This window comes from Beta vulgaris, chromosome 9 (genome assembly GCF_026745355.1).
Source record: "Beta vulgaris subsp. vulgaris cultivar EL10 chromosome 9, EL10.2, whole genome shotgun sequence".
Lineage (NCBI taxonomy): Eukaryota > Viridiplantae > Streptophyta > Magnoliopsida > Caryophyllales > Amaranthaceae > Beta > Beta vulgaris.
In genome coordinates, this window is record NC_079210.1 from 29258999 (window position 1) to 29280198 (window position 21200).

At 36.7% G+C, this 21200-nt stretch overlaps 2 protein-coding genes across 4 annotated transcripts; both read right to left on the reverse strand.

The window, feature by feature from the left end:
• Window positions 1-558: 558 nt before the first annotated feature.
• Window positions 559-2146, reverse strand: LOC125493478 (uncharacterized). Its single transcript, XM_048636870.1, has 2 exons — window positions 1463-2146; window positions 559-1371 (listed from the first exon to the last, which is right to left on the reverse strand). The coding sequence occupies exons 1-2, from the start codon at window positions 1754-1756 to the stop codon at window positions 1363-1365; spliced, it is 303 nt and encodes a 100-aa protein (XP_048492827.1). The 5' UTR covers window positions 1757-2146; the 3' UTR covers window positions 559-1362.
• A 5841-nt stretch (window positions 2147-7987) lies between these two features.
• LOC104903523 (putative F-box/LRR-repeat protein At3g18150) lies at window positions 7988-14865 on the reverse strand. Of its 3 annotated transcripts, XM_048635929.2 has the most exons (6): window positions 14370-14864; window positions 12180-12245; window positions 11129-12037; window positions 10896-11039; window positions 10309-10652; window positions 7988-8176 (listed from the first exon to the last, which is right to left on the reverse strand). In XM_048635929.2, the coding sequence occupies exons 2-5, from the start codon at window positions 12222-12224 to the stop codon at window positions 10320-10322; spliced, it is 1431 nt and encodes a 476-aa protein (XP_048491886.1). In that variant the 5' UTR covers window positions 12225-12245; window positions 14370-14864; the 3' UTR covers window positions 7988-8176; window positions 10309-10319. The 3 variants fall into 3 exon arrangements, with proteins under 3 accessions (XP_048491886.1, XP_048491888.1, XP_057247730.1); XM_048635931.2 differs by lacking the exon at window positions 12180-12245 and having other exon boundaries at window positions 14370-14863; XM_057391747.1 differs by lacking the exon at window positions 7988-8176 and having other exon boundaries at window positions 10513-10652; window positions 10862-11039; window positions 14370-14865.
• Between the last annotated feature and the right edge of the window lie 6335 nt (window positions 14866-21200).

The following is a 21200-nucleotide window of genomic DNA, read 5'->3' on the forward strand; positions in this document are numbered from 1 at the left end:
ATCAATAATGTCAAATCGGTCAATGACCTTCGTGGATCTGCCGGATTAAATAAACTGGCATTAGATTAATCAGTCAACGACCTTAGTGGATCTGCTGAATTAATCAATAATGTCAAATCGATCAATGACCTTCATGGATCTGCCGGATTAAAAAAACTGGCATTATTGATTAATCAGTCAACCACCTTAGTGGATCTGCTGAATTAATCAATAATGTCAAACCGGTCAATGACCTTCGTGGATCTGCCGGATTAAATAAACTGGCATTATTGATTAATCAGTCAACGACCTTAGTGGATCTGCTGAATTAATCAATAATGTCAAACCGGTCAATGACCCTCGTGGATCTGCCGGATTAAATAAATTAGCATTATGGATTAATCAGTCAATAACCTTAGTGGATCTGCTGAATTAATCAATAGTGTCAAACCGGTCAACGACCTTAGTGGATCTGCCGGATTGAATAAATTACAAAACAAAGAATAAAAATTCATAAAGATGACACAGAAGTTCAGCAAAAAATATATTTCATTAATAAAGGAAAACATTACAGCCCTAAAACAGCTGGCCACATGAAGCCGACCGTAAAAAGAATATCGGTCACAAATGACCAGATTAACAGAACGGTAAAGATAGTTTGGCTGCCCAAGGAAAAAGACGTTATGATCGCAAAAAGCACACCACCCACAAAGTGGCCCAGTACAAGAAGGGTAAGGAAGGAAGCAAAAAATCTATTGAGCATGCTCCTCTTCCTCAGAGCCGTCAACAATTACAACTGGTTCATCCGACTTGTCACCACCGGTAGCAGTGTTGGCAACGTCAGCAGCATCGTTGACGGTCTCCTCGTCCTCTTCGAACTCGGCCGGGGATCCGCATTGGCGATATCGGCCTCAGTGACACCAGAGTCCAAGACTTCGCCCGCAACCGGTAGGCTATGAACACGCTGCACATGGGTGTCTTCAATCTTGGACCAGTCAAAGTCCGGAAAGGTGTGCCTGACAGACCGCATGGCAGCAGACCATCTGCCATTATACCGATTCAGCAGACGAGAAACGAAGCCCATCCCTTTATGATACTCCTTAACGGACTCACACTCGTTCTCCTTGGCCTCGGTGATCTGCTCCCGGAGAAGCCGGATCTCTTTATCCTTGTTGAACAAGACCAAGGAATGATCCTGCACACCTTGGTAAGAGTGGCATCTGCCTTACTCTCAGCTGCGAGCGCATCATTCTTCTCGGTATTAGCCAGAAGCAGCTCTTGTTCCTTAACGGCCATCTGGCCCTTCAGCTCTTTGTGATCCTTCACCTCATTGAAGTAAGAAGTTTGAAAGTACCAGTATAAGTCACAGAGCTCTTTACCGAACTAGGCAGACTGCACAAAGCAAATCAACAGAGAGGTCAGTACAAGGAAAAACCGATAGCATACTTATGTACTGAAAAGAAAGCAGAAGCTAAAAGCTTACCAAGGCCAAGTTATGCGCGTGCGTCGCGGCAAGCGTATAAACCTCGTCCACCGGTATATCGTATTTAAGCTGCATATCCTTCAAAATACGATATCCCAGATTCCCGCCCTCCAATGGGCGGTCCAGGAGCAGCGATTCGTCGTCCAAAATGTTAAGCTTCGGATCGAACTTCTCACCATTCTTTACTGGCAAGCGGGTCCAACGCTTCGTTAAAATTTCCGGCAAATCAATCCGGTTTCGCTCTAGGAAGCCCACCTTCCTGGGCTTGGCAAAAGACTCCAACCCTGGCACCATTTCCGGTAAGGTCAGTTGCTTATAGATCTTGAGCCGCAACGAAGAGCTACCAACCTCGGCCACTCAGCTGGTAAGTAGGGGGGTAGAAGCAGAGGCCACGGTATTGGTGCCGGCCTTAGAAGCCAGCTTCTTCGCCAGCGGCTGTTCTTTTGACAGCTTTGATTTCCTATTCTGGGAGGAAATCCCAGCCTGATGCTGCACCAGGGGAATTGAGTCCCTGACGTCCTCCTCAGGACTAGAATTCCGGTCAGCTCCCCGGCCTCCTCGGCCTCCTCGACCCCCTCGGCCCCAGCCAGCTGGTAACTGGATGGGAACAAATCGACGAGCAGGTTTGGGAGGCATGTTGCTAAGCGGCCGGTACTTACGGTCGACGTGAAGAGCTTCACGGATCAAAAAATCCTCGCCTGAAAATAGGAAGAATAAGGAAAGGTATCACAGTTAGTACATTTCCAAGAAAACAACAGTAGAGACAAAGACTCAAAGCGAAAACATAAACATACCATATGGATCAGACTGGCAGAAGCCTAAGGCCGACAATGCCGGGTTAGTAAAAACATAGTTGGCGTGAGGAAGCCAGTACTTGGGAACCGGTATCTTTTTCTTGCCTCGTAAGGCCGGGATGGAGTCAGACGCAAAATAGTCATACGCCTCTCTTTCCCGGCGAGTTAGACCCCTGTCCCTTATATGTTCCATCCGGAAACGGGGATTTGTCCATTGGCGCCTCAAAGGAAAGTCATCCGATACATGCACCCAGAAAAATCGGCCTCTCCAGAGCTTGAGGGAACTCGGTTTGGGATATACCGTCAACGTACCGGCCTTGGTGTACAGGGACATCCATCCACCCCGGCCCTCGAGTTCATCATCCCGGGATCTCTTCTTCTTCCCGGTCCCTTTCCCCTTGGCAGAACCATCTTCCTTAATCCAATGCAACTTGCGGAAGAGGTTTAGGGTTTCAGGAAAGCCCTTGTAATGAACCACCCAGGCATAAGCCATCAGGTTCCGCCATCCTAGGGGGGTCAGCTGGGCTAGGCATATGTTCCAGGCTTTGAAAATCTTAACAAAAAAGGGTTCCAAGGGGAATCTCATCCCGAAATCGAGCATATGGGTATAAATAGCTACATGACCGGATGGGCAATCCGTCACGCGGCTCCCTTCGGCCGGGAGTACCAATCGGTATCCCTCGGGAAAAGCAAAATATTTTGGACCTTTGATAAGGAATTTGCTCTTCCGGCAAGTATTGGCCCAGCCGTTATCCAATTGAACACCAGCGGCACAGCCTTCATCACTGGGCGGCATAAACAGCTCAGCTAGGTTGTCCTCATCTGACTCCTCAGGAATAATTTCCGGAGGATCATCCCGGTCAGAATCATCCTCAACCTCTAGAGTAGTGGACTCCTCGTCTGATTCTGCTACATACCTCTCTATGCTCTCCACGGCGTCTGAATGCACAGGGGAAACTGGTATATCCCTAAGTTCCGGCCTGTTAGAAGTCTCACCAGTCTCAAAAGTAGATCGGTGGACAGGGGGCTCACCGGAAGGAAATAGCTCTGGGGAATGTTCCGCTAAACCTAGCATGGTCCCGTATTGTCCATAAACATTCACCCCTAAAGCCCCGGCTTGTCCTACTACCATCCCCAAGGGTGAAGCACGAATGGCCGGTTCATTATCCTGCCTACCGGAAACACTACAGTCCTTTTGGCTATTGATCCTAAGTTCAGGGGCGGAGTCAGTCATAGGTGAGTCATTAACCCCCACAGATCTAAGGGAGGTGCTATCAGAATCTACGTCACATTCCGTCATGACAGAGGGAGTCCTAGAGATATTTTGCGAATCGAAATTCTCGGAATTGGAAGACATTATAAATAAGACGGTATGAAAGATGGGGAAAAGTTTCAATGAAATACCTGGAAGTAGGGATGCGAGTAGTAAATGCACCGGAATCAACGAATAGCGTAAGGCTGGGAGAAGAAATCGCGCACAACCGTCAAGAGCGCAAAAGGGGAGTTTAGAGAGAGAAAGTCCGTTATGAGTGCGAACGCATGGGAGAGAAAATGAGAAATGAAGGAAGCGGGGCGCTCATAGGGTATTTATAGAAGAAATCGCGGTCGAGATTAAGCGACTCTTCGTCATCCCGTCCCGATCATGCCACGTGTTGTTCAGTAGCACCCAGCTGTGAAGCAATCACTCATGAATGAGCTTAGAGGGCAGGTGCGCAGGCCAAGGCAACGATTGAAATTCTCTGGCCAATGTTTCGCATTCCTTCGCCGAAATCAAGTCAGCATCACCCATGTCGGTTTAAAACCTAATGAGCATGATATGTCCATATTAGACATACCAGCTTGGGGGCTAGTTGTATGGGGGCTGACTAAGTTCCATACCGGCTTAATTTAACCTGTGTGGTATAAGCACATTATAAGGAACCAATGACACGGTCATACCGGTCCAATAACGGTTGAACACTATACGGCCTATGGCCCAGGGCTTGGACAGGATCCAATCCATTACATCAGTGCCTACGGGCCTAAAAGATAAACTTTTCATAGAAGATAAGAATATATCCTAAGGGAATATTCTTAGGGATATCTCCCACGAAAATCGGGCCCAACCCAAATATGGGCTTACTCGGGTCCCTATAAATAATCCATTGATCTGAGTCATAAGGTACGTTCACGAATCCCAACACATTCTACTTGAGAGCTATCGGCTTTAACCAAATACTGACTTAGGCGTTGGAGGGGCGTTCCTCGGATCAACCCCCGAGGCTAGTTTACATATTCTCTTTTGCAGGAATCCAAACCGGCTTCAATACAAGGACATATCGGTTCAAGACCCTGTAATTTGTCCCATACCGGAACATTCACCACCAGAAATGATTTGTGTTTTAACATAAAAAATACTCCCTCCGTCCCAAAATATAGTTTCCATTTCTATTTTGGGAGTCAAATTTTAAAAACTTTGACCAAATATTCTTACTAACGTATACAAAAAAAAAATATTAATGAGGGGTCTTGTTAGATTCGTCTCAATATATAAATTTGTAATATCAACTTTTTATATTTTTTACTCATAAGAAATAGAAGATATTGTAGGTCAAAGGTGCGTCTTGAAGACTGTGCAAAATGAAATGGAAACTATATTTTGGGACGGAGGGAGTAAATAATAATAATTTGTGTTTTGGAAATTTTAGGTATTTCTAACGTGCCCGTCAAAAAAAAAACGTGAATCGCGCCTAATGGACGTAAATGTCACCGTATCACAAATTAATCCTTAGTTTATTTATTGTGTTCTAATACATTGCAAAACTGATATCATATTATGGAAAATACTTCCTCCATAATAAAAGAACGCCACAATCAATTGAATATTATTTATAAGATGTAAATTAATCAATTATTGCATTTTTTTTGTTGAACCCTAGGTTTGATAATGACAAAGAAACAAAGGAACAAACTAAGTAGTGAACTAATAATGAGTTATTTAAGTGTATGGTGTTTAAGGTATCAATGAAAGAAACTGGGAGAATACGAAGTCAAGGAAGAAGTCAAGAGAGGACTTCAAAGGCTAAGTAAAGAAGTTTCTATGTTGATACTGGAGCAAGCATTGGATCAAGAAGAATAGAAGCTAGGCGTTTTATTTTCTAGTTCCAATGTAAAGGAACAAAGAAAGAATGGTAAGGAACAGTGGAAGTCTATTTGAGAATGAGAGTTTGTTCCTTTGTAAGGAACAAACTGAGTGGCACTAAACGAATATGTTAAAGGAACTTAGTTAATAAAAGGAACTAAACTTAGGCGTGCAACATTATAACGGTTAAAAAGATATTTGAGTAAGTCATGCCTAAATTATAGGAAATTAGTTATATCTAATTTCAAATGATAAAATCAGTTTTAAAAAGAAAATCTGTTTAAGAAAAAGATTTTATTTTTCGGAAAATTAAGAAAATAAATATCCGGTTGTTAGAAAGATTTTGTTTAAAAGATATTATTTTCTTAAAGATTAAAAATTCAGTTTTAAAGATAAAAAGTATTTTTATAAAACTGATTTTCGGATAAAGCTCAAGGAACTCCTATTACTTATGAGTAATGGCTGAAAAATATCCACGTTCATTTATAGTTCATGGGATCATGGGACATGATGTGAAAACATGTTCCTTAGGGGAAGGAACATCATGGGTTAATGGACTAAACATGTAGTCTAGTTTTAAACCCACGTTCTTCATGATTAATACTATAAATATAGAAGTCTAGATAAGTTCCAAATTGTGTCTGACTAAGTAATTAAGTGAGTTTAACTAATTAAGTGTCAGTGCCTTCATTCTCTCATAATAGCCATTTGTTCTTTGCCTTCTTACTCTAATTCCACTAAGCTTATTTCGATCAATTGTATTTTGGTTTTTGGGGTAAGGGAACTTTGAGTGAAATTCTGTAAGAGAGAGGCTTTGAGTGAAGCTTGTATGTGTGAGAAAACTTCGAGTGAAGTTGAGAGGAACTGCTGTTAAGGGAACAGTGGCTCAGAAACTTGAGTTTAGGAACTCAAGGTGTGGCTCGAGTTAGAATTAGGTTGTAACAAAGTTGTTTGGCCTAATTAGTGAAAGTGTTGAGTTTAAAATCCCTAGTGGTCGAGGTTGTTTCTTCTTGTTGGGCCCAAGAAGTTTTTCCTTGTAAAAATCCCTTGTGTTCCTTTAGCTTGTTTATTCGTTTAAGTTTTAATTTCCGCAAAAAGTTACGTTTATTTCTACACCTACAATTCACCCCCCCTCTTGTAGTGTTCCTAGGGAAATAACATTTTTTCTTGTACGATGAAGTAGAAAGAAATTTGAATAAAAAACTCTGTGCCTAACTTGATGTCACTTTAACCAAGTAGATCCTTAAGCTAATCTAAAGCAGCAATATGTAAAATAAATACTCCATCTATCTCATCAAGTCGTAGAATGAAATGATAGGAGTTAGCTCAAGTGGGTAGAGGGTTCCTCTTGGCCCCTGAGGTCAGGGGTTTAATCCTTACCCCCCGGCATTATACATGCCTTACCAACCAATGTGTTGGTGTTTCCTACATGCTAGTAGCCTTGTAGGGGTTAACCCTTGGGCTGACTTAATTTCCTAATAAATAAAAACAAATCGTAGAATGATTAATGTCAATTTTGAAAGTTAATTTGATGATTTTTATTGTGATATTAAATTGAGAACAAACATCAAATTGAGAAAATGCATTACATCATACCGAAGAAAATCTCTCGAAGCAAGGTGAAGCAAGAAGAACTAAGAAGTAATTGTGTTTTCTTAATTTGGTCTCACTACAATTGATGTATCAATAACTCACAAACTAAAATTATTGCTATAAAAGGAATTCAATGACCTTTTCTTACTTTTTTTTTACATTTTAAAAAAATTATGATGAAAAGTTATGGGTGGAGGTTACTGATGAGTGATGACAATGATGTATCCAACTTTGTAGGCGGTTGAACTAGGTTGAACTCTTTTATTTTTATTTTTTTAAAATCTATGTTTTGAATCTACATAGTAATTACAATATGGCTCTTGAGTTATGTTTTTTTTTTAAAGGTAGTATAGTAATTTCAACTTGACACCATCTCATCCCCTCTTCACTTAATTTTCTTTTTATTTTTTGTGATCAAAAGTTATGGATGGAAGTTACTTATGTCATTAATGTAACTAACTTTACACAACGCATGATCCAGACGCTCGTAAATGAGATGATTGTTAAGCCTTTTTCTCTAGCAATATCAACAACTTTTTAAATGTCTAGATCATTTAAGACAAAGGCCATTGTCTAGACTCTAGATCATTTGATACAAAGGCATTGACACTAGTGGAGTGGATCTCCATCTTTCGAGTACATGGATAGAACTCACAACTTTTGCTCATATTATGTTGTACATTTTAAACTATGTTTGTTTTATAAATAAAAAACAAAAAATGAGTAAAATACTGTGAAAGGGTACCTAGACTTCTAGAGCTAAGTACTCCGGGAATACGTAAAAATTTGTACTATCTTTCTTATCATCATGTTTAAGCATACGAAGTATAATTTAATTTAGATGGGTCTATAAGGATATAACAATACAAAAAGAAAGAGTATATGGAAATGAAATCCATTTTTATCCCGCACTTGGGCTAGGATAGCTTGGCTTCGTTTAGCCCTTGAACATTCCAAGCAAAAACTTTCATAGGAAGAATAGATTATTAAATGAAAAAATTATTAAAAAAAAAAAGATAAGCAGAATCTTTCTACACTAGATATATAAGTATAAACATTAATAAATAAATTAATGATACATAAGTGAATTCAATACATGAAGATTAATCAAAGCCTTAGTCTCAAAGCATGGTGTCGGCTACATGAACCAAAAGTGATCATTTTGTGTGATCATCCACATAGATTTTCCTCCTCCACCCCTACGATCTACGAAATGAAAAATAAAAAACAAAAAAAAGCTCCTGGTAATTGTAAGATACATAGCAAATGAAATATCACTGTCGAAACTCGAATGCATATATATGGATAGAGCTTCACCAATTCATAATCATCTTGTAAGGGGAAGAAATATAGGTCAAAATTTCTGATAAAAAGAATAAAGAGACCAAAAACAAAGTAACATAACAAAAGAACTAAGAATAGAAAGCAAGGTAAAGATGTTAAATTGATTTTAATTAGGTTGTGTTCTTTCGACCTTATTCTTTACTTTCTTCCCACCCTAAAAAAATTACCACTTCACTAGCATAGTCCACCACCACAAAAAAAAAAACATACAAACCCACCTACCACCGCCTCTCAACCTCGGCCACCCAACCACATCAGCCACCATTGCCGAAACCTCACCATCACCACAAGCATCACCAGCCACCAAAATACCCACAAAACCTCCTCCAAATTCACCAAACCACCATTAAAACCCTAGTCACCACCCACAAAAGCACAACCAAAAACTCAAGTCCACACTCCAAACCCTACCACAACCCACCCACCCGGAAATCGAACCCCTCCAAGAAAAACATATCCACCCAACACGAATCCAACCTTCCACCAAAAAATGCCACCAGCCATGCACCCACCCAAAAGCTGTGTCATCGACATTGTCAAATGACGGTGGTGGAATGGTGGCTGTTGTAGGGGGAAGGTCAGTGGTGGTGGATTCCTAGTTGTGCCTTTGTTAATATGAAAAACAAACATAAGACATAAGTAGGATTATGGCTGCATTCCTCTTGTATCCTCTTTTTTAGACTCTTTCCCTTTCCCCCTAAAATTATTTGCTGATACATTACTAACATGTCACTAAATTATATTAGAAAAATACGATCATATAAAATGATAAATAGAACTGTTAACAAAACATAAGTACCATGCATGCAAAACTAACAAACAACTAATAGCTTGGGAATACATTCATTCCAATTTCCTAGTGTACGTCTGTACTATAGTATTGTTTCCTCCTATATGTGGAAGCAGAAACATTAAAGAAATATCTCACTCATGCAGCTCTGTTTGTAAATCCAATTTTCACTTCTTCGCCAAAACCAAATCCAACATTTTTACCGCTTTTTATTTCAAGCTCATTATAGGCTGATCACTAAAGCCAGTTGATCGATATGGATTCAAAGCGACTAGTGGATATTAATTATTTAATAGGTCATTTTAATTTCAACCAAATAAAGCCCTGAAATACATGTCAGATTAGCTGAAATACATACCACTAATCAAGTTTAAGACTGCATTTCCATTACCACCAAAGTTTAAACCAAGAAGAGACTTAGGGCCTGTTTACTTCAACTTAAATTCAGTTCAGTTCAGATTCCTGTTTTTTTCACCTTATTTCAGTTCAGTTCATATCAGATCAATTCAATTCAGCAAACGTAAACAGACCCTTAACCAGTGTAGAAATGGATGTAAGTGCAGCGGGTCAAGTAGGGCGAAGATGGATCCTAGTTTGGTGGATAGTTAGGCGAGAATGGGGATGAAAGTTATATCCATCATGGGTGGTGGGATGGGGGTGGATTTTATGCTGTACCCGCCACATCCCTGCCTCATCCCCATCCACCCTGCCCCGCCCCTACACATCTTACTTCTTACCCACTTAAAATATGAATTTTCAACAAATCTATTGTTAAAAAAAGAAAAAAAACTCCCTAACTAAAAACATATACAAGTTTATACCTCTCTTTTATAACCCTTTCCACTTCTATATATTTTTTGTTATTAGTACTTTAAATTTAAATGGTATATGAGTATTAATTAGTGAGTTTCAAATGATGATTAAGTGGATGGTGGGGCGGCAAAAATGGAGATTTGGTAGGCATTGATACCCAAGTTGGTGGTGGGGCAGGGATGGTTCTAATTTTGTACATGGCGGGGAGAGAATAGGGATGAAAACAGGAGGCAAGGACGGCGTTGGGGATGGAAATGCTTATCTGCCCCGTCCCGCCCCACCCCACCCCAGTTGCATCCCTAAGTAGAATATTTAAGGAACATATTAGAATGATCATATTAAACACCAATATTTGATAACATTTAGGCATGTAAATAGAAACGGTACTCACCAAGCAAAGATCTAAAAATAAGGAGGTGTTGAAATTGGGCAGCAATGGTCGGCAGCTTTGCCAAATTTGAATGCAACTTCTTGAGGCAGCGTCTTTATGAATTCCAAAACACGGTCTCTTGCATATTCTTTGACGGGATCGCGATATATATACATTAATGGACGAGTAAAGACTACATCTTCCAGCTTGATGGAATTCTCAACCACATAGGTAGCAAACTCAATGTCAATTGGCAGTCCTAAATAACCAAAATGCTCCAAGGTCTTCAAGTTTTTGAGGGGACGCCCTTTGCGCTTGACTATATTCCTTCGTTGTACCCTAGAACACCAATGATACTTTGAGAACTGCATGATAAGATAAACACGATCATCATCAAAGTAAATAAAACAGTTGCCGATAACACAATTTAGTCTAAAATTAAGCAAAAGTTTGCCCATTAAGCTAGTTATTAAACTTGTCCCGTTTAAAAATACAGTTTTAAGTAGGACAAGCTTTGTAATGATGTGGGATTTTCATTAAGGTGAGGAAAGGATCTAGAGAATGCCATGTTTACCTTTGTAGGTGATCGAGTACAAGGATGTACGTACCTTCAAAGTGAGCTTCTCCAGGACCGGAGATTCCTCGATCAAGTAAGTCCATTTTAGTAGGCTTTCATCACCCCTTGCTATAACATGGAGTTCTAAATGCTTAAGGTTTGACATAATAGGTGGTTTAAGAATCCCCCTATTCCACTGCATGATGAGACAATTCTTATGAATATTAATTGGCAATGGTAATGATAAGATTTATCCACAAAGTTACTATTAGTATCATGGTATACCTTGGGACGGTTGGCACCAGTCAAGCACAAATGCCAACTTAAATGCTCCAACTTTAGAAAGTATTGTGAAAGAGATTTATAAGCATAATCCACAATTTCCCCTTCATAATTACCATTTCCGATTGATAATTTAGAAAGTGATGATGAATCTCTAAGATGCAGAGCAATAGGCCGGCCATGAAGAGTGAAGGACACAAGTTTAGGCGCCTTAATGTCAATGCATAACAAATTGTAACAACATAACACCTCGAGACGTTTAAGTTGTAAGGATGTTTGAGGCAGGTTTATAATTTGCAAATACATTGACGCGCTTCCAATGCAAAGATTCTCGAGGCTATGGCAAGAAAGCAGGATGCTCTCTATGTCTTTGTTGGTCACAGTGACGTATTTGAGACACAGAGACGTTAGGGAGGAACAAGCCAGATTATTCTGATGCAAACCAAGAGACGACGACAAACGAGACTCAAGGGGCCAAGTGTAGCAGTCACCCCACACAATTCTTCTGCCAACTTGTGGGGTGAAGTCCAATTCAAGCCTTTTGACATGTTTTGATAAAGCAAAGACGAGCCACTTATCGATGTCAGACTCATAACTTACGTCCAGGTCAAAGATGATTCTTAGCTCATCTACCGCCACACCAAGATGAGACTCAACAACACTGTTCACCATCCTCGCAAAATCCAATCTTTCTTGGGGAAGTAACAGCTGATTTCGTCCAATAGAGGGAATTGTAGGGTATTCATCTTTGAATATTAACAAGGGAAAACATCGCCACAAGTAATTCCATCTGCGGGAAAGAATACTAGTTTGGGCAGCTTCTTTCGTAGTGCAGAAGGATATGATCAATGTTAGAAGATCATCAGGCAACTGACTTAACTGATCATTATCACTGGCTTTTGCTTCATAAGGCTGCTGAGTCAAATAATTAACATGAGAAACATTACATACTTCTATAAAACACAAATAATATTCAGCATGACAAAGTGTGTATGTAGCAAGCAATATTAGAAATGGATGATAATTGATAAGGAAACAGATAAGCATTGTGCACCTGATGCCGGCAAGATTTTAGTGAAGGCCATGTCAATTTCTCCATAATTATACGAGACGAAGTGGGCTTCACAAAAGATATATTATACAAAATTAGTTAACCACTTTATCAGATTCAACACAGGGCAGCCCGGTGCACAATGGCGTCCCCACAATGTGAGAGTCCGGGGAAGGGTCCCACCACAAGGGTGTATAGGGGGCAAGCCTTCCCTTGCCATTTTTTGTGACAAGAGGCCGCTCCTAGGACTCGAACCCATGACCTCCCAGTCACGCAACAACACCGGTGCGCCAAGGCTCCCCTTCATCATATTCAACACACAAAACTAGAAAATTCACAACTTAAAAAAGGACCAAAAAAAACCAACTAATTGATTCATAATAAGGATGGGAAATGCTCAATTTCTATTTGGGGGTTGTTTGTGTTTTAGCGTTCTTGCAAATAAGAGGAAATTTGGGGTATGACTTGATTAAAACCACATGAAAATTAATCAAGAATTTGACAATCACTAATCTAAACACATACTAATAAAGATCAATGAAGGACTCTCAACCACAAAGAAAGAGAGATTTGTTTATCCACTAAGGAAAGGTTCACAAAGGACCAAAGAGAGAAATCTCAATTTCATTCATCAAGCAAAAGTTTTTAATCTCTAATACAAATGAGAGTATTTATAGCCTAGGAAATTACCCTAAAATTAGAAATAATCTCAGTCATTAATTACAATAATCAAGGGTTCAAAATAAAAGCTTAAAACATAACAAAAATAGGCTTGCTGGATGATGAAATACAGAGCACAGAGCGCACTCTCTCCTGTAAAGAGCGTGCAGTCTTTACTCAGAGCACAAACAGCGATAGCTTCCCAGCTTGAGAGTGTGCTCTCTCCTATTTGAGAGAGGGTGCTCTAGAGCTGATTGCATTTCCTACTTAGTTTCAAAAGCTACCAAACACTACCAAGGCTACTTGGCTTATTGTAAGCAACTAAAATGGGATTATTTCTTCCATTCTTAATCCCTTCAAGCTCAAGCAATCACCCATGTAAACCACCATACATCTAGGACTCCAAACACCAGTTGTTTGTTTGGATTTTTCAACTCAGCCCGGTCCCCAACCCAACCCAGCCCATTCCATTCGGTGGCCCCCTCCATCCCTCCCTCTCCCCCATCTAATAAACTCTAGTCATGAATATTGACTATTTTTCACTCGTTGTTCAATAAGGGAAAGAGGAGAATTTGGAGATCCTCTAAGACTTTCAAAGTTGAGTGCTTGAGACTTTAATTTATGTGATATCCTTTTTCCAAGTCCCAATTGCTTTTAAAGGTCAGTAGTCTTTCTCTAATTTTATTCAAGTTTTGATATCATTATAATTTTTTTTTGATATTATTATAATTGTTCTATCTTGAATTGAAAAGAAATTGTGTTCAGTGGTTTATATTGTTAAATTGAATTGTTTGGTGATCTGATCTTTGGTGATTGTTGTAGTAAGTTTGTTACTCTGTCTTTGATTTTTAATTTTAAAGTACGTTTTTAATTTGCTGTTGAAGTTCCGGAGTTCCCAACTTTACTGCTTCCTCTTCCTAGTTCCAGACTGTTTGATGGTAATATCTTTCATAATTATATCATAATGTTCAATTTCAACTTTGGATGATTGTGTGCTTTACTATTAACAAACAGCTAAGCTAAGCAATTTTTTATGTAACTGGTAGGTCTGTAATAATTTTTGCATATGATAATTGTTCAATTGTCAATTTATATTTTGAATTCGTACCTAAAAATCCCATATTTCTTGGGTTTTGTTCTTAAAGTTCCCAACTTTACTAATTGCTCTGTATTCCTCTGAATTTTACCAGACAATTGTTAATCTTTTTCATTATCATGTGGATATTTTGTCAATAATTTGAATTTATACCTAAAACTTCCATCTTTCTTTGGGTTTGGGGAGTTTATGTTAGAAAATCATATGCTTGTTCTTAAATTTACCAACTTTACTACGAAGTAAATGCTCAGACAGACAATTGTTAATATGATATTAGCAGAGCTGAACTTGAAAACTCACAATTCACAAACATTCTAATTCCACAGCATCCCTTATTAAATTCCATTACATTCTAATTCACGAACATGCCATTCTAATTCCACAATTCAATATATCTAAAAACAACAACACAAAAAGAGAAGCTAGCGTCGAGTTACCAAGAATGGGCGCCGAGGTGAGGTGGTGGTTTGCGAGGGAATTCACTGTCGCTCGTCGTTGTCGTGGTCTTCGGGAGCGTGCTGGGCTGAAGCTGCTACCGTCGCCTGAACTCCCTCCTTCAGCGTGGAGATGATTAGATGAATGTCGATTGGAGATTGGAGAGAGAAGACAGAGGCTTGCGAGAGAGAGGCGTGCTGGGGTTAACTGGCTGAGTCTAATTTGTGTCTTGTCTCTTTGACTCTTTTTTTATAATGGACGGTTAAGATTAGATTGTTAGGTTTCTTTTTTTTTTTTTTTTTTTTTTGACAGGGATTGTTAGGTTTCTCTAAATCTCATTCTTTGATATAGTTTTATTTTTTTATATGCGAAATTCTTTACTTTATCGTTTGGTCTTTTTATATGCTTTTTTCATTATCTTTTTAAAGAAAAGTACAAGTATTTTAATAGAAACAAAAGTTAAAATTTCTTTAAAAAATAAAAAGTTATATATATATATATATATATATATATATATATATATATATATATATATATATATATATATATATATATGCACGAGAGTATTTATTGCTTTATTACATATTTAAAGGAAGTCACATAATAATATTGACTTAATTTTCCATATTACACAAAATCATAAAACATATAGTATGAGTGGTGATGCACAATTCACAAAAAATACAAATGAAATTTCCAAATCGATTTATATGTTTGTGAACAATTCCTTGTAAACTACATTTGTGTATTTGCACGCAAACAATGTTCTTTATCAAACAGAAGGATCTGAGACCTTTTCTTGTCGTACTCTGGAAACGACAACATAAAATTGTCCATGGCTGAAAACATGTCTCGGAAGATACACGCCTACATGAGACAGAGGTTGTTCTTGACTTTTATTTATAGTCATAGCAAAACAAATCATTAATTAAAGGAAATTGTCGTCTATGAAATCTGATAGAAATTTAGTGAAGTCAAACGGGATTAATATCATTTTTGGGATAAATATTTTTTCTCCGACATTGATTCCAGAAATAACAGTAACTTCCCGTGCATCGTGTACTACTGCACAGGAAATGTTTTGTCTTATAAATTGAAGATTTTAAGAAGTTTTTCCTAAAATCATGGTGGTCAATATTAACTTGTGATTTAAGATTACATAATCATGTATTGAGATTATTTTAGAAACTGACTTATAACACCTGTGTTCAGTAGCTGATGTAGTTAATATGATATGAATGCGGATGTCCTTTAGTCGAGTTTTATGGAAATCTAAGAATCTTGAAAGAAAGACTGGTCTTTAGAGTTTTCTTTAAGTATTATGGATAGAACAATTCGATCAAACACAAAGTAATTCACGAATTGGGTCTTGATTCACTCTCAAACACAAAGTAATTGATTCAAGGTTTGGAAATCACAAAGAAGTCCGAAAATTTTCACAAAACTAATCTCATAAATCTCTTTTAAATTTTGAACTACATACACCCTATTTTTGTACTAGTTTAATTAATCTAAACCTAGTAGGAAACAAATAAACTAATTCTAATAGGAAAAGATAATAAACTAGAACCCTAGTAGGCTTAGGACAAGTCCCTAAGTCCTATACTCTCTAGACTCTTTAAATCATGTAAAATACATCGTTTTAAGAACGTAGGCAAAACCATGATTCCTAATACAAGTAGAACTAGGAAAGCAATAAAGATATGAGTCCTAACAGAACTAGGACACTATGTATGAATCCTAACAGAACTAGGACTCCTGGACAGTGGCTGGCTCAGTGACTGGCACTGTCTGGCAAACTTGATGCTCCTCATACGCAGCATACTCCCCTTCTTCGAAAAAACTGGTTCTCAAGTTTATTGTGATCCATGGGATCATCCAAGCAAGCGTACAACAATATACACCATGAATATGTGGCGTCGTTCATCAACCTCTTCTGCTGCACAAAATTTTTGGCTTTTTAAATCTTGATTTTTCCTTAGTTGCAATTCATCCTTCCTAAAAAAACATGTAAAACTTTGGGAAAACCACAATCATCAGCAGCCCTAGACACCAAAGTAAATGAAATATTAACTAAACGCTCATATCTTTGCAAATCAACATTAGGTACCACCGCTTCCTCATGAGAAATTTCAAAGTTCAAATTTTTATCCTCAAGACAAGAAAAAGTTTCGATCTTTTCTTCATCCTCAACAATAGGATGTTGTTGTTTTTCTTCATGTCGTTTCTCTTGAAGTTGAACCAAATCATTCAAATCTTGAAGTGTCGCCATGAGGGTAGCCAAGTTTTCTTTTTCCTTTTGTTGCCTCTCAAGTTCCTTTTTTCTTGCTTCGATTCTTTGGACATGCATGCCTTCGAATAGCCAATTCATTTTCATAAATGCCTCTTTCTGTCTTTGTTAGCTTAGAATAAGTCAAGAGATCTACTAAAATATCAATAGACTCTTCAAGACTAAGTTTATTAATGGCTTTAATAGTTCTATACCAATCATCCATAATTTTGTGTCAAAATAATCCATCAAAAACTGTCCAGAATACCTATGCAATTTAAAGATCGAAAATTCAAGAAATATAACTCCAAATTCAATGAAATTTTGTCAGGATCTAGTCCTATATGTTTTCAACACTCGACCAAAATTTCACTCAAAAATTCCAAGTATATCAACCACAACGACCAATTTATCCCAACCATGCCAGATTCAATCGAAAACAGACCAATGAACAAAAACCGTCCCAAAACTATACGAAACAATCTCCAATTCCCACAAAATTTTTGGACAGTAAACTAGACATGTAGTAGTCCATTTTAGGCTTAAGAATAACCCAAAAACTCGTTTCTAACTAGGAGAACGAAAATAAACAAAACGCACCTGGAAACTGTTTGAATCTGGACGAACAAACTGTAAGTTTTTTTGAATTTTTTTCGACCAGCTATGATACCACTTTGATATGAATGTGGATGTCCTTTGGTCGAGTTTTATGGAAATCTAAGAATCTTGAAAGAAAGACTGGATCTTTAGGGTTTTCTTTAAGTATTAAGGATAGAACAATTCGATCAAACACAAAGTAATTTACGAATTGGGTCTTGATTCACTCTCAAACACAAAGTAATTAAGTAAAAATCTTAAATCTCAAACACAGAGTAATTGATTCAAGGTTTGGAAATCACAAAGAAGTCCGAAAATTTTTACAAAGAAAATTAAAACTCTAATCTCATAAATCTCTTTTAAATTTGGAACTACATACACCCTATTTATACTAGTTTAATTAATCTAAACCTAGTAGGAAACAAATAAACTAATTCTAATAGGAAAAGATAATAAACTAGAACCCTAATAGGCTTAGGACAAGTCCCTAAGTCCTATACTCTCTAGACTCTTTGAATCATGTAAAATCCATCGTTTTAAGAACGTAGGCAAAATCATGATTCCTAATACAAGTAGAACTAGGAAAGCAATAAAGATATGAGTCCTAACAGAACTAGGACACTATGTATGAATCCTAACAGAACTAGGACTCCTGGACAGTGGCTGGCTCATTGACTGGCACTGTCTGGCGAACTTGATGCTCCTCATACGCATCATAATATCATGGTGATCACATGACCCACCTATATATTTTTTTAAAGTTGGTAGAAATAATTAATATTTGCTCTGCCTATTGCTTCCCATAGAGTCTCATATAACATCACAATTCGCACCATCAATAACACTCAGCCATACGCCGCTTCAGCAACCACTTATGGAAGTCTTATTCTACCTTCTTACACCATCGATGCATCATATTTGGCCACCCATTGGTAGCTGCCCATTTAGTCATGATTTTAATTTTATACTCGTGCAGCTACATGGGGAGTTTTTTCTTTTATAAATTTTAAATTTTATGTTATTTCTCCTAATATCAGGGTGAAAATATTTAACCCGTTCATCTATAAAATAGATGACATAAAGTTAGGAATAAAAAAAAAAGTATATACATAAAAGTAAATTTTATTTTGCTATTAGACACATGCAAATTGTACAGGAAATTTTGTTCCATATATGTTGTTTTTCCTAGATCATTGTATAAATAGTATCTTGTGATTTAAAGTTTTATAATCATGTATTTATTTACTTTGGAAATGGCTTATGACCCGTTTGTTTAGCGTTGATGTAGTTAATATCATTGTGGATCACGTGATCCACTATTAATCTTTTAAAAAAAAAATTGATTGAATTTTTTCTGCCTTGTCTACTACTTCATTTAAAGGAATAGATCACACAATTTGACCACATCTCATACTCAGCCATTAAGCCGCTTTTTTTCCCGCTACCTACAGTCCCTCTCACCTCCTTATCTTGCTGCCTTGCACCACCATTGCATTAGGCCACCCAGTGGAGACCATTCTTAGCAATAATCTATATGTACCTTTTTTTCATTCACTTTACATACATTTTTTCTGTTGATTTTGTAATATGTTGATGAGTTTTTATTAATTTGCAAGGAGTTTTTGTTGATGAGTTGATGAGTTTTTGTTATTTTGCAAGGAGATAATGTATCCTACTGAATTCTAATTGACAAAATTATTAGAAAATTTTAGATGGGTATGGTGAAGAACTTCAAGTTGTGGCACCAATGAACCTTATGGCTTGAAATTAGCTAATCTTTAGTTTTATATTTGAAAACTCGTGGTTTGAGTATCTTGTATTAATTCGTCTTTAATTTTATTATGGTTTTTTTTAATGAAAACACAATCTTTATTAATATGGTTTAAATCTCGAAAATTGGATCTAAGTATTACTTCTAAAGTGAAACTTTTTATGAAGTTTCAAATTCATGAATTGATTATTGATTCACATTTTGTTGTGGACGGTGGTGACTCACCAGCTGTAAAATCCTAGAGGCACCACTAAATGTGTTATACGATTTTTACTTATGACTTATTTCGAATAATAAGTGTAATACTCTCTCATATTATTTTCTTGATATATACTTATTTAACTAACCACCTAATTAACTCCTAACTTTATTTAACATAATAGTTGCCTATTTTTTCTCTTGTTGAGATTCAAAGAGTTCCCTAATAATATTGTTTAACTGACATGGCATATATGTGGCAAAGAAATCAAACTGCATGAAAAATGTCTTATGTTTTTTTTTTTTTTTTTTTTTTGTGCAAAATGATCCGTGATCACGCATCAACATATGATAGATCCTTATAAGTTTTAAATTCCGATTCTCTTATCCCATTCGGAAGGACCGCATTTCATAATTATCCATGACTGTTTATGTCTCTAGCACGACCACTTGATGAAATGTGGAGGGAAGTGGAGTAAATGGCCGATACTACTGGAAGGATTCCTCTTTGGATAATAGGTACTGTAGCTGGCATTCTTGTGATCGATTTAATTCAGAAAAACAAAGTTATATTTTCAAAAATAAATGATGATATGTAAACCCCAACTCCCTAAAACACATACATAAATTATATTCTCTTACTCATTGTTTCCTTTTTAGTCAATAAGTAATACGTCAATTATATCATATATGCAAATTATTTTCTTGATTGACATAAGCTACATAAGCAAGTTATGATTTTCTTTTTTTGCATAATTTGGAACTTGGCTTTGCTAATTATATCATATATATTGAACTTCGTATATACATCCTTACAGAGTTGAATTCTCTCATTAAGTAGTACATTTTGATTTTCGAACATTATAAAATAATTTATTATTAACTAATATGCTACATCCCAATCATCATATAAATTATAACATAATTTTGGATAATATAAAATACTTGGTACTAAAAAGGCAAGATCGCTTGTACAATAATATAATTAAAAAATATTATTTGTGTTAGATTTATTTTATAATCACATAAGTAGGAAGCTATATGTTCTCCTAATGCCTCATATGGATAAAGGCAATTTATTATCAAGTTTGCTCCTAATGTTAAAATATTATTATACTCTATTTTTGAAAAATGATAAATATCATAGAATATCGTATAGAATGTACCAATTAAATTATACTCGATTATTTTTACATTATTCTATGATGACTTCAAAATAATTATTTTGAGTTCATATGTAATACAAATAATTTACCCAAATGATATCCTTATGTATCTCCTAGCTACTTTATCTACAGTTTCTTCTGCCAATCTCGATAATTATACGAAATATATAGAATATTCGTTGGAAAACTGACATATATGTGGTAAATTGTTCTTTCCTTGCTAGCTGTCAAAGGATCTGAAAACCTTTCACGTTATTTTGTCAATATAAGCTTCCTTTTTTCCTAGTATGAAGTTGAGATATTTATTTTAATAGCCTATTTGACGTTACGAATTCCGTAGTCTTTCTCAATCCCTCTATTTTGTGATATAGTATCAATTAACCTATCTGATGTTGGTGTACACATCATTGACTGAACATCGCACATGTTGTCTAAAATAAAAGATATTCATGACAATTAATTGTTGTTAAACTAACACTTATAGCTTTTGCAATCCTTGAGACATTTACTTGTTACATATTTCAATAATGTTAGTCTCTTTACTTGATATATCTCTATTATAAGCCAAGAGAGGAGGTATGGTGTCCTCTTTTGAAGTGACTAAAATACCCTCTAATAATTTAAAATAATATTTTTCTTTTTATAAAAAATTGAAAAATGAGAATCAATGAAACTTACCATATGAGTAGGTAAAAAATGGAATATGCAATACCATTAATAACAAACTAGATTGACACAATCAATTCACGAAATCAATTAGAATCGATCTTCAACCAAAAAAAGTTAGCAACATATCGTGATAACATAGTATTTCATATTTACAAAGTTCAAA

What these genes read in the sequence shown, in the direction of transcription:
- LOC104903523 (XM_048635929.2), bottom strand. Translation starts at nt 12,224, where the DNA reads ATGGAGAAATTGACATGGCCTTCACTAAAATCTTGCCGGCATCAG. An exon ending in TAAAATCTTGCCGGCATCAG is followed by an intron (nt 12,038 to 12,179) that starts GTGCACAATGCT and finishes TTGACTCAGCAG; the next exon opens with CCTTATGAAGCAAAAGCCAG. An exon ending in CTGGTGCCAACCGTCCCAAG is followed by an intron (nt 11,040 to 11,128) that starts GTATACCATGAT and finishes CTCATCATGCAG; the next exon opens with TGGAATAGGGGGATTCTTAA.
- LOC125493478 (XM_048636870.1), bottom strand. Translation starts at nt 1,756, where the DNA reads ATGGTGCCAGGGTTGGAGTCTTTTGCCAAGCCCAGGAAGGTGGGCTTC.